At 40.6% G+C, this 13,188-nt stretch overlaps 1 protein-coding gene across 4 annotated transcripts in view; it reads left to right on the forward strand.

The window, feature by feature from the left end:
• MAST4 (microtubule associated serine/threonine kinase family member 4) overlaps positions 1-9,622 on the forward strand; it is a 244,213-nt gene extending 234,591 nt beyond the window's left edge. For all 4 annotated transcript variants that reach the window (XM_074855037.1, XM_074855041.1, XM_074855038.1 and 1 more), the window contains 3 exons: positions 1,494-1,630; positions 2,310-2,491; positions 3,332-9,622. In XM_074855037.1, coding sequence (XP_074711138.1) covers positions 1,494-1,630; positions 2,310-2,491; positions 3,332-7,200 — 4,188 coding nt within the window. In that variant the 3' untranslated portion in view covers positions 7,201-9,622. The remainder of the gene's footprint in view (positions 1-1,493; positions 1,631-2,309; positions 2,492-3,331) is intronic.
• Positions 9,623-13,188: the final 3,566 nt, after the last annotated feature.

The raw sequence follows: 13,188 nt of genomic DNA on the forward strand, positions 1-13,188 counted from the left end.
CTCAAAAAAAAATTTGACATTTTCAAGCACTTTCTTGAATTCCCCCATCCTCATCAGGTAATTGAGGCTTTTGATGATCATGCTACATATTGTTTTCTCCTTTTGTAGTGAAATCAGTGAGGAAAAGTGGAAGCAAAGAATATGAAATATTTTCTTGCCTTACTGTACAGGAACTTGCCTTTTATAATCTTAAGGCCCAGAATGTTTTTGTCTCTCCTGTAACCAGGCATGTCCCACAGAGCTTCTTTGCTTAATGAAGTTCTGATCCTGCAGTTGGACTTCTATGAATAATCTATCACTTCTTTCTCTTGTGGAGTTTTCTGAGGTCTATCCTATTAGAAAATTACACTTATTCCTTAAAAACAAACAAAATCCTAACTTTTTTAATGAGTGATAGTGTCTTAGCTTTTCGCTGAAGCTGATCATAATTGCAGTTTTTGTGTAATATTTTCAGCACAGACTAGGTCAGAATTATTTTAGACAGCTGTGTATTTACTTCCTATTATTAACAATTTATGGTGTTACATGCAGAGCTTTGCCTGTCAAAGGGAGTAGACAGTTATGAAAGATTGGAAAGCAACGAAGTAATGGGGAAATATAAAGAGCTGAGGAAAGATGCAAAATATACTTTTCCTTATGTCTTTATTTTCCTTCCCTGAAACCAGGAGGAACTTCCAAGTTTTCCGGTTTTGCAAGAAATGTATAAGAGAAAAATTCTGTAATTTTAGGCAGTTGGGTGTGCAGTTGTTTTCTGTGTCAGATACAGAAAAAGAGAAACATGACAACCCTGCACACTACTTACAAGAGTAAACTCAAAATGAGAGATTGTTGTTTATCTAGATGTGCTGTATCATAAATTAATTTGGCCTATTGGATTTCCTTTGAAAAGAAGCTCACTGTAGTGGTATACAGTGCTGGACAGGAGGTGTGGATTTTTAAAACATAACACAGATATTTCCAGTTGGTTTTATTTATTGAGTCATCTGTTCGTGCAAACAGTCCTAAAAAGCTTAACTTAATTATATTTGTTAACTCTTTTAATCCGTAAAAGGATTGTTTGGGATTGATAAGATTAAGTTTTCTCCTCCATTTCATCATTGTAACAGTCGGTATCCTGAGACATGAATGGCCACTGAATGGACCGCTGTGCAGTGACAGCTGTTATTTGTGGGAAAATAGGATGTTTCTGTAGAAGCTTCCATCTTGAAAATTGCAGTCTTGGTCAATCCTTGGTCTCCTCATGTCTAACTACAATTATTAGAATTTCTCCTTGTCCTGAAGCTGGAATGGAGGAAGTTTAGGAAATTTGGCAGAATTGGAGAATTTTCCGGTCATCGTTTATCTGACATAAATTAGCCTGGCCACATCTGCATAGGACTCCCTACACTGTCAGCTCTTACTCTGATGTTGGAATTCTGTCTTGTTGCATTCACGTTTGTGGCAAAGTCTTCTTGTATTGCTCACACTTAAAGGTTCCTTCTCCATTTTGACAGAGTGGTAACAAAGTCTCAGTAACGACAACTCCTTTTGAAAACACTTCCATCAAGACAGGACCTGCCAGACGAAACACCTGCAGGAGCCGAATGGTGAGACGCAGTAAGAAAACAAAGAAGAAAGAGAGTTTAGAGAGGTGAGTAATCCTTTTGTTTCATGGTGAATGTTTCCTTGTGTGTGTGTATACATAACAACTACTTTAAAATACGAAGTTAATACAGTTCTTTCTCTTTTCTTCTACATCTTTTTACCCTCTATGAAACCCTATGGTTGTAACATGTCCTTCCAATCCCATTTTGCCTAGACTAGATCTGTTAAAATAACTCCTAAAAATTTTGCATGGCACACCCATAGATATGGGGAAGAAGGTGAATAACAGGTTTTATCTTAATTTGGTTTAAGTATATCTTTTTGTTATTGTTTAATTAAACTTTCTAATGCTAAGTTTATGGGCATTTTTAGTTTGATGATAAGTTTATGTGTATTTTGTAAATATATCACTAGTACTTTATAGATATTCCTTCAGTTTTGGTGGGCACTTAAATTAAGAAAATTCAGATTTATACTAATAAGGAGCTAACCGTTCTTCTGAAATACAGTGAGTAAATTTTAGTACAAATAGATTTAGTTACAATATCTATCTCACCTAATAGCAAATCAGGGTATTTTCTAAACTTCATGCTCTGCAGTGTGATTTTCTTTTCTGAGGGTAATGGGAGAGGGAAGCAATGCCAACTTGCAAGAGTTTTGCCTTTGGTAATAGTATCTTCTGTAAATCTTAACTTCTGATTAATGCTGTGCTCTTCTCACACTAGGAGAAGATCTCTCTTTAAAAAGCTGGCCAAGCAACCCTCTCCTCTTCTTCACACCAGCAGAAGTTTCTCCTGCCTGAACCGATCACTTTCATCAGGGGAGAGCTTGCCTGGGTCTCCAACCCACAGCTTATCTCCTAGATCACCTACCCCAAGCTACCGTTCTACTCCTGATTTTCCATCTGGTGAGTGTGAAGGAATGGAGGACAGAGGAGAAGGACTTTGAAGTGTATTCTACTTGTGAGCCCTGGAGATATGTTACACTCTGATAAGAGTAGTCAGCTCTGACAAGCATAATCATTGAACAGCTGGTTTCTGTCTGGAAAAGGGAAGAAGATTCCTGATGCAAAATCAAAGGTGCTTTCGTGATACAGAAGCACCTAAAAGGGAACTGTCTGCTAGGTTTGTCCCAGATCTTAAATACAAGTTCAGTGGCTCTAAGTTGAGTAATAAACAATCCAAGTTTGGAGTAAAAGGTAGAATCTTGCCTAGGAGAGGCTGATTGATAAAAGAATGAAATTGAGGAAAAAGTTGCTACATAATGGAACTAGCCTGAGCACTCATGAATGCAGATTTGTGGCTGAATAGATTGATTGGGTGCTGAAATACACATCTTTCTGGTTCCTAAAAGCCTACCCCTCTTTCCTGTTTTACTTCTGTTGTGATTTTAGTGTGTACTAAAAGTGACTGCTTTTGTACCATCCCTTGGCAAAGATAAATTATTTGGAAAGCCTTGATCTTTGCTTTGAAGTGGCAGAAAGCGCTAGCTATTCTATGTAAATAGAAGTAAGCGATAACTTAAAGGTGATGAAGGAACAGAGGGAAAGGAAAAAATAGCAACATAATTGGAATGATAAGGAGTTTACAGCCCGGTCACTCAAAACCTTCCAAATTTTGGAACATTGTAACAGCAGATGGCACATAGGCCTTTTGAACAGGTGAAAGTTCTGTGTCTCCCTGAGCATTTAGACAAGATTTAAAAAATCTTGCTAATCTTATGTTTTGATTGTTTGTTCTTTTTGTAGGTACTAACTCTTCACAGAGTAGCTCCCCTAGTTCAAGTGCTCCCAATTCTCCAGCTGGTTCAGGACACATAAGACCCAGTACTCTTCATGGCTTAGGTCCAAAGCTTGGTGGGCAAAGGTACAGATCAGGAAGACGCAAATCAGCTGGCAGCATTCCTCTCTCTCCTCTTGCACGGACACCTTCTCCAACACCCCAGCCAACATCCCCTCAGCGATCTCCATCACCATTGCTAGGACATTCAATTGGAAATACAAAAATAGCTCAATCTTTTCCTAGCAAAATGCACTCCCCTCCAACTATTGTGAGGCATATTGTAAGGCCAAAGAGTGCAGAGCCACCAAGATCTCCACTCTTAAAGAGAGTCCAATCTGAAGAGAAACTTGCACCCTCTTATGGCAGTGATAAGAAACACTTATGTTCACGAAAACACAGTCTGGAAGTGACTCAGGAAGAAGTGAATAGAGAATTGTCCCAAAGGGAAGTAACTCTTCAGAGCTTGGAGGAGAATGTATGTGATGTGCCTTCACTTACACGAGTCAGGCCTGCAGAGCAGGGCTGCTTGAAACGACCAATCTCCCGAAAATTAGGTAGGCAAGAATCTATCGACGAGCTAGACAGAGAGAAGCTGAAGGCCAAGATAGTTATGAAAAAGCAAGATTTTGCTGAAAAAGCTATTGCTGCTATATATGAACCTAGCAGTGAACCAGAAAATCCCAATACCTTAAGATTGGAAGAAAGAGACAAAAAAGCATTTCAGAAGGTATTAGAAAGATCAAATCAGTTTGAAACAAAAATTGTTGCTTTGGAGACCCAGTCAGCTGGTGGCATACTCAAAGACACCTTCCAAAAGAATGCAAACCTGAGATCAAATGATGGTGTTGCTTTAGATGCACAGATGTGTCATGGGCCTCCGCCTAATGAACTTAGTCATATTTCTTATGACTTCAAAAGAATATCCCCTCCATGTACACTGCAAGATGTGCTACCTCAGTCCTCTGACAGGATGCTAAATGGAAAGGGAGAAAACACAGATAAAAATGTACCAACAAAAGAATTTGTCAAATTTGAAAGATTAGATGGTAAACTTGCAAATATTGATTATCTTAGAAAGAAAATGTCCATTGAAGAAAAAGATGAGAGTGTCTGTCCAGTGCTAAAACCCAAATTGACATCAAATGTTCATGAATGCCTTCAACTTAATACAGGCAGACCAATAAACATACAGCAGGACTCCACTGCAGATGGTAGAGCATTTATCAGCAGTGCACATGCTGCTCAGATTAACTTGGTTTCTTTTGTTCCTCTCAAGACCTTGAATGGCCGAGCAGACATGAGTGTGGAAAAATCAGCCCTTATTTCCACTGAGGCTCCTGTCAGAAAAAGTCCATCAGAATATAAACTTGATGGGAGATCTGTTTCCTGTTTGAAGCCAATAGAAGGCACACTAGACATTGCCTTACTTTCTGGGCCACAGGCTTCAAAGACTGAACTGCCTTTGTGCGTGCTGCCAGAAGGACAGAGCACCAGCAGTGATGGGGGATCTCCTAAACCCCCAGCATCAGAAGGGAGTGGTGGGAAGATGGAACTGATCTGTCATAAAGAGCAGATGTTAAGCTATTCAAAATCTGGCAAAGTCAACATATCAGAACCTCAGGTTGTGCAAACAAGCAAGAGTTCTCCAAATCCACCAGTCATCTCTGTGGCTGCAGAAGTAGTGACAGAGAAAAAGGTTTCTAGTCTAGCTAATAAAGGCAGTATTTCTGTTATTGAAGCTGGTCAAAAGAAAGACACCTCCCCTTCAAAACAGAAGGACAATTCAACAGAGGCGAAGTCTTGTATTACTCAGAGTCACAGTGTTAAAACTACTCAAACGTGCTCCAAACTTTCTGCTGTCCGAAGCACTCCTGAAAAAGCTGTAGGAAAAGAGAAGCAAATACAAAAGGAGTTGCCTGCTAAACAGACAGTAACCCAGAGAAGTTGTGAGCCTATCCCTGCAAAGGTGGAGGTGATCAGAGAGTCATCTCTGAAGGTATCCATCTCAGATGTCCTGATAACAAGCTACTCCAAAAGCAATGAAAAAAATTGTGCTGATTTTGCCATTCCACCTCAGATGCAAGGAAAAATGCAGACAGCTGGCCCCAAGACACAACCTAAGGATGGCAGAGACTCACTGAAACAGCTAGGCAAAGATGACAGCAGTGTTGCTAGTAACTTTGTGGACATAACCAAGCAGAAAGATCTCAGTGACTCTAAGAAAGTTACCACAGAGTCAAAGAGTGAAGCTCTTCCATCCAAACGGCCCATACAACCCTCAATAGATTGTGTTCTTAAAAATGAGAAGTCTGTACCCATTTCCTCTGTACAGAAGGACAATGCCAAAGATTTAGTGAAGAAAGATCAGAAACAGCTCACTGACACAAGACTTCAAATTACTGAGAGAGAGCAGTCCATCCAGGTTCCTCAGCAGCAACTTAAAGCTTCAGGCTCCTCTGCTGTGAGAGACACTGTAAGCAGAAACTGTGCTGTAGATGTTCACGTAAGTGTTCAAGAACACGTGAAGCCTGCTGCCACATATGCGGAAAGCAGTAGTAATAAACACAAGCCAGCCTCTGATACAAGTTCCTCTAAGTCTAAGTACTTGGATAAACAGACTTTGTCACAAAAACCATGCACCCCGACCATAAAAGAAAAAGAAACTATTATTCAGGTGTCTACCAGCTCCTGGAAAGATGGGAAACATGCCAGTAAAAATGTGCTAGATCCCCTTTATTCTGTTGCAGGCTCCTTGAGAAAAATGAGCAATGAACATGTGCAGGCCGAAAGGCCTGTGAGTTTGGAGCATGGCTCAGTAGCCACCCTCCAAATGAGCAGCATCACTCCTGACACCAAACCCAAATCCTCTGCTGTCAGCCCTGTACCAGCAGGCCTGGAGAGAGAAAAGCAGGAGCAGAGACAAGAACTAGCAGGCTTGGGGGAATCTGCTGATCAAAAGCAACTTGACCTCGGTGAAAAACACACCATGTCTCCAAAGTTTTCCACTGTGAAAGACTGTGTCCTGCTGAGCAAACAGGTAGACAGAAGTCCTAGTAATGAGATGATGTCTACAGACAAAAGACCCGAAGGAAAAATATGCACTGATGCACTTTATGTTCAGCTTGACAGTGGGAAAGTAGAGCCTACCCTTTGCCTTGCAAACTCCAATGCCAGAGGGAAAGGAGCAGAAAAAGCAACCACAAGTAGCAAAACCTCTCAAGATTTAAAAGGGAAAGGACAAGTTAATCATAAACAGCCAGAGGATGCAAACAAGCAGATTGCAATAAAACATTTGTCACCTGCCAGCGGGCAGAATTCTTGTCGTGTGGCTGCAACACCAGGAAAGCCGCTGACTTGTTCAGCGAATTTCTCTGAATGTAGACAAGAACTATCTGTTTTGTCTTCAGTGAAGAGTGATGCGTCTTCAGCAAAGGTTAAAGCACGCTCACCTGAGCTTCCTGCAACCTGCAAGGAACTAAATAAGAAAAGCACCTCTTCTTCAGGGAGTGGTAAGGCAGAAATGACTAAAAGTGTTTCACTGATGGCCTTGCACAGTGCTGCTGTTGTAGTAGAAGCCCACCACCCTGATTCAAACCTTGGGGGGAAACCTGGAAATCAAGAAAAGTCTTTCTTTGTTAACACTGTGGATGTAAAGGGAAAAGATGCCATTCAGGCTCAGCAGTCTGCTTCAAGAAAACAGAATGTAGGTAAAGATTTATCCAGGTCAGCAACCACACCTGACTGCCCTAACGCACTTTCTGATGACAAAGACTCAGCTCGGCAGCGGCGAGGAAAGGAAGCTTCACGGAGCAGTCCTCACAAAAAATCCTGTTAACAGTAACACCTGGCAGGTGTGAATTCAAGACTAGCTGAAACATTATCAATATATTGGACTGCCTTTAAACCAGCACTGTGTAGTGTCTTTGTGTGGCAAAGCTTTCATGTCACTGAAGAAAGAAGACAAGGGGATATATAAAGAGATGACTTTTTTTCAAAATGCCTTCACAATTGTAACCGGTAAAACTGTTACCATATAGTATTTGTACAAAAATACCTTTACAGCTGAGAGCTGTTGAATAAAAGGTGTTTTTTTTCTGTAAATACTTAGCAATGTGTGTTTGGAGTTTGAATGTAGCATATATACTTTGCTGCTGATTGCAACTTTTTTGTTAAAAAAATACCTTTTTTAAGATAGTTGCTTTGCCACTTATTTGCCATACTCAAATATGAAACTGAATTATTAAAACTCAGACCTGGCGTGGACATGCATAAGCATTGGTCTGACTAGAAAATAAAAGCAGGCCACGTTTCTATTTATTAAAAATCCTAGCTAAAGGTTAAAAAAATACTAGTACAGAATAAATATGGTGACTTATTGTGAGTTTTTACATGTATTTTTAATAATCCAATTTTGATAGAACTGTGCCTGGCTGACTGCTTCACCAGATCTGACAAAAGACCTAATTGCATCTCCCAACTGCACAAAGCCTGTCTCTCAGAGTAGGTGTCATTAAAGCTATGGGAGGACCACTTGGTTATCAGGGCATCCCAGCAAGAGTCACGTTCTCTGGTGAAATGGTGGTTCTTGTCTTGTCTATTGGGAGTGTGTTCTGTGACCTTCACCCCAGACAAGGCTGAAACTCCAAAGCACACACCATGTGCTTAGTTTTTGCTGCAACCCTCTCTTGAATTCCTTGAGCTTTTTTAAATTCAGGCCCTTACAGTATGAGGCACAAGTATAAGCACATACTTGCAGTACTAGTATGTTCATCCCTGGTTTTAATACATTTAGAGAATACATATTATGAAGGCATATAGGACAATTAGCTTCATACAGCTATAGCTTTTTTCTATTTTATGACAAGAAAGGTAAAAAGGAAAAAAAGCAGTTTCAGTATCATATCTTCAGAAAAGTTCAGGACATCTGATACATTTTAATACATAGCTGGGGCCTTATGTTGTAGATCTAACTTGCTGGATTTGGCAAGTGATTCTGGGTTACACATTCATTTCTAAATGCATTGAGTAGCTCCATACATTTCATAACATAATCTTTTTATTTGTATGCAAAAAAAGTAAATACTGTAATTAAAAAAGAAGCATTTTGTAACAAAGGAACCTGTTGGAGCTATTTGGTGCTAGAATGTGACTGTCTTTACTTTTGCTAAGCCTTATTTACATTTTATATACTGTGGAACATGTAGACTTTGATCATTTTAGTGTGGAGGTATTTAGTTTGTTTCTAGGGATGAAAGGTAGAATTTGAAACGTACAGAAACACCACAAAATATCCTTAAAATGCGTGTTTTTGAATGATGGGGATCAACAGAATGGTGTTTCTGCTTATTTCTGTTACATGTACCCAGAGTAGAGCTAGGCCCCTACCTGTTTCGTCAGAGCTTACGGGTTGTTTTAGTGTTTTAAAAGCTAGAAAATTGTTCATAAAAGCACAGTGTAATCCTGACCTGGAGGTTTGTATGACAGCTGACAGTGTGCAGAATTAATTTCCCTTCAGTAAAAGCTTTTACTATAGTTGAGCAAACCTGTCATGGAAGGATAATATCACACAAGTCCTTCTGATTTTACATGTGGCACTAGAACATTCATACTGCCTTTGCATTCACAGAGGAGCTAGTGAGCAATGGATAATTTTTTTGATCAGTTTTAAAGATAAAATGGTCTCAACATTTACAGTTCATCTGTGCTTTGGCAGTTACTACAAATGAATGCTAATGCACTTCAAAGTAACATTTCTATCTGGGAGGTATTTCCTAGTTTACAGTCTTCTGCATTTTTTCAGCTATCCTCTTGTTTCCTTTAAAGCACATCTAGCTATTTGTTTACAGTATACCTTTATGTATATTTTGTATAGTTCATTATCACTTCTGACAAGTAAGTTCTTTGCATTTTGGAAGTGTTACAGTGCTTAAGCTTGTGTTTTTGTAGTACCTGTTTGTTGGTGTTTACCTTATCAGTGAGCTGTTAAGAGATCCTCCTGCCTGTGTTCTACTTGGTCAGTTTTATGTGATCTGATGTGTTTTAGATCTGATGTGTTCTTTTGTAGACTTTCTGCTGTAGATTCCTCGGCTTACAGAAGAAAAAAAAAAATGAAAAAAAAATTGTTAGGGTCTGTGCAATAAAGTGCAGTCTTATTTTCTCTAAAAAACTCCTTATGGATGTCATAATTGTTGTATGTTGAACACGGTTATTTATACTTATGCAGTTGCATAACGTTGAAATAAAAATTCAGCATGAAACACTGTTCTGTTAGCATTTTTCCTTTAACTGCTTTCACTCCTGTACCTTAAGGCACATCTCTGCTCTGCTCAGGTGGGCAGGTTTGGGTTTTTTTTCCCTGGGGTGAACTCAATGCACCTGTTAAGGCACATGCTGGCTGAGAAGTTTGCATGAGGAAATGCAGTTTAGTCTGGAGACAGAGGAGGTTCTGCGTGGCTGAGTATCAGGCAGTGACTGGAACTACTGCTCTACTGTTGGGTAGGCGGGCACAGAGCGATGGTGGATGGCGCATCCTGACTGGTAGCTAGCAACAGCAGTAGGCTGTAACATGACATTTAAATCTTTCCTCCAAAACATGTATCATCATTCGTTACAATAGGTCAGTATGTTTTTGAGTATCTTCTCAAAATACCCAGTCTTCATTGGTTTTTTTTTTTATTCACGCTAAATTTCCAGCCTTAACAAATTCCTGGAGCATGTGTAAGTGCAATGTTTTCTTCAGTTTTGAAATCTCTACTCCTTGAGTGTTGTCAAATCTCCCTTTATTCTTTTTTTTCTCATAATAAAAGATAAAATAGATGCAGTGATCCAGGCAGTGGAGATGTAGCAGAGCAGCTTAGTATTCAGTGGCCTCTGAAGAAAAATCCTTCTGACAGGAGAAGCAACAGGGCAGGAATATTGCTCCCCTGATTTTCATCTTTCCACTTCTGGCAGAGGAGCAGCGTCTATTAAAATACACGCGTCTTTACTGTTCCATTGCTGGTAGTCTGCTGGTAGCTGTGCAGAGCTGCACAGCAGGGGGATTATTTTTGTACACAATTTACTATTGCATTCTTTTCTCTGTTTTTCCTCTGTACAAAACCCAAGTGCAGCAGCTTTGCTCTCTGAAACCAATAGGTGAGAGGAAGCTGCAGGTCACCCCCAACCTTTTCAACTTGCTTCAACCCAGCAGAAGGCAGATAGTCTGCAAAACCAGTGCACTGGCAGGGCTTGTGATAAGTTGGGGAGGGGAGAGCAGGATCCAGCAGCTCAGGGAAAGGAAGGGACTAGAGTTGAGGATTGACTCTGGATCTAACAGCTTTGCCTGCTATGCCATCTCTGGCTGTGGACAGCAGCGGTCAGCTCTGCCTGGGGAGGCATAGAAACCTGCGTGGTCAGAGTGAGTCCTCCACGGTGTTCAGGGCCAGAGGAAAGGGTTGGTGTAAGAGGTTTACATTGGGGAAGAAGTCAGGAGAGAAAGGTTACTGTTACTGTATCTGGCATGGCCTGTCACCCTCACTTCTACTGAGACTGCACCTCCCCTGGGATGGGAATGGTTTTATGGTCATAAAGGGAAATGTGAGTTCCCTTCTTCAGCATTGAACTCGCAGTTTGCTATGCTCCCTTAAACCCCATATTTTCCTCTTATGTAGTCTGCAAGACTTAGTAGGGATGTCAACCTTGGATTTGAATGGTAGCTCAGATGGCAGCTCAGAAAGAATAAATCACTGACCAGGAAGATAGTAGAGGATATATGGATCATGTCCCCATTCATGGCTTGGGTTAGCAACAGTTTTTTATTCCACTGACTATACGGTATAGTATTTGATTAGCACTGACCAACTCAATCTCCCAGACATCTGCCAAGAATGGATTTGAATGAACTGAGGGTAGGAAGCAATGCTAGAGGATATGATTCAAGCTGCAAAGGGTTGGGAGCATCAAGAAGAGTGGAGAAGGCTGCAGAGTAAGAAGACAGTAACAAAGTAGGTAAATTCTAGCACACAGCAAGCCCTTCAACGTGCATGTGTGAATTAGGGGCAATAGGATGAGAGATTAGATTAGAGAAGGGTGTCATGTGCTGCTGGGCAAGAAGAATTTCCATTGTTATTGCCAGACAAGGAGGTATGGTACGAGTGAGTAGATGGGAGGGGATCTCATCTGCTCCTTTTCCAGGTACAGACAAGACTAGTGAATGACAGTTCTTAAAAGATGCATCATTGACATCAGGATATTTTTTGTTAAATCAACAGATTTAGAAATTAGCATCTTCAACCATCCTATTCAGAGTAAAATCCTCTTTCAAAAATTGACTTGCATCTTAGTGATAGTATCTTTTTTAAGCACAGTTGGGAAGGGAAGGAACTTGGCTCTGAGTTTTGGTTTGTCCAGTTGAAACAAAGATAAGTACTCACCAGTCTCTGAAATGTGACTTGTTAACTAAGATCTACTCAAGTTTCTTCCCAGTGTAAATACTGGTGACAAATTTATTTTGCAGTTTTGTGTTGAACCATGACTTCAGTGACAGCTGTAGCCCAGGAGCCAGGATAGCGGTGAGTGCAATCCTGTTAGGCAGCATTCACTTCAGGTGATTCCCTCGATCTCTTTGTGTGCCAGTTCCCCAGCTGTATTTGAAAAAATAAGAGATAAAAGGCCTGACTGGGAACCAAGGACTGCATCAGATCAGAGCTTGACCGGCTAAACAAATTCTATAAAGAAAAATAAACCTACTGTCTTTTTCTATTTATAGCCTTGCTAAGTAATCCCAGAAGACTAAATATTTGGATTTCAAAAAGTTTTAATATATAATCTGGACATTTTAATGTATTGTAGCCATATATAAATTTTCCTTCAGAAGAGACAGTCCCTGTATTTAGGATTTGTGTATCCTGAAACATACAGTGTATGCTGTTCAGCAGTGACACAGCAGTGTCCTATGAATGGCATTTTGCAGGCAAATAAGAAAGCAGAGAGGACACTGCAAAGTAAAGAGAAAAATGACAATAGACGAAGATACAGTCATCAAAAACAAGTTGTGTAGAGGGACAGGGATTGATCACAGGAAAGTCTATACTTAATACCCTGTGTGCAAATATATATCACACAGGAGCACATTCACCATTTTGCCTTTTCAGCCATCTTTGTGTTTTAACCAACTGAAGTCTACACATGGGTCTATGCCATAACACAGTAGCATTTCAGAAACTGGTGGTGTTTAAATCCTGTCTTCCTCTCCAAAGAGACATTTCACAAAGCAACAGCCCAACATGCAGTTTTCCCTTCAAGTCACCGATACTTGTGGATCTGCCGCAGTTACTACCTGGTACTTGCAACAATTTTGTTTGTGCCTGTCCTAAGCTATGAACTACATCATGCCCCCTTTTAACTTCGCTGTTAGTCTGTCCCTTTCCTGAGCCCACAAATTTAAGAGATAAACAATGGAAAAAGCAGGTGTCTCTCAGACGGTGCACACACTGACATCCATGCTGGATTGTTAGATAATGCAATTATCGGAGGCTGCTCATTTAACCAGTCAGATTTGCAGAGGGAGGGGAAAATTCACCTTGAACCCTAGGCTGACTTCAGGAGCATCCCTGCCTTGCTTCCATGGACAAGCTGGGGAGTCCTTGCCTCAGGTAGCATGTCTTGCTCGGTGACATTTCTCTCCCTTAGACCACCTTTGGTGTGACAGAGGAAAATTTCGAGGAAATGCCTTTGGGGTAGGAGCTGAAGTTGAATGTGGAGTCCCACAGTGCTGAGAGCTGCTGCTAACAGGATTGAACTCACCACTATCCTGGCTCCTGGGCTACAGTTGTCACTGAGGTCA

The sequence above is a fragment of the Strix uralensis genome, chromosome Z (genome assembly GCF_047716275.1).
Source record: "Strix uralensis isolate ZFMK-TIS-50842 chromosome Z, bStrUra1, whole genome shotgun sequence".
Taxonomy (NCBI): domain Eukaryota; kingdom Metazoa; phylum Chordata; class Aves; order Strigiformes; family Strigidae; genus Strix; species Strix uralensis.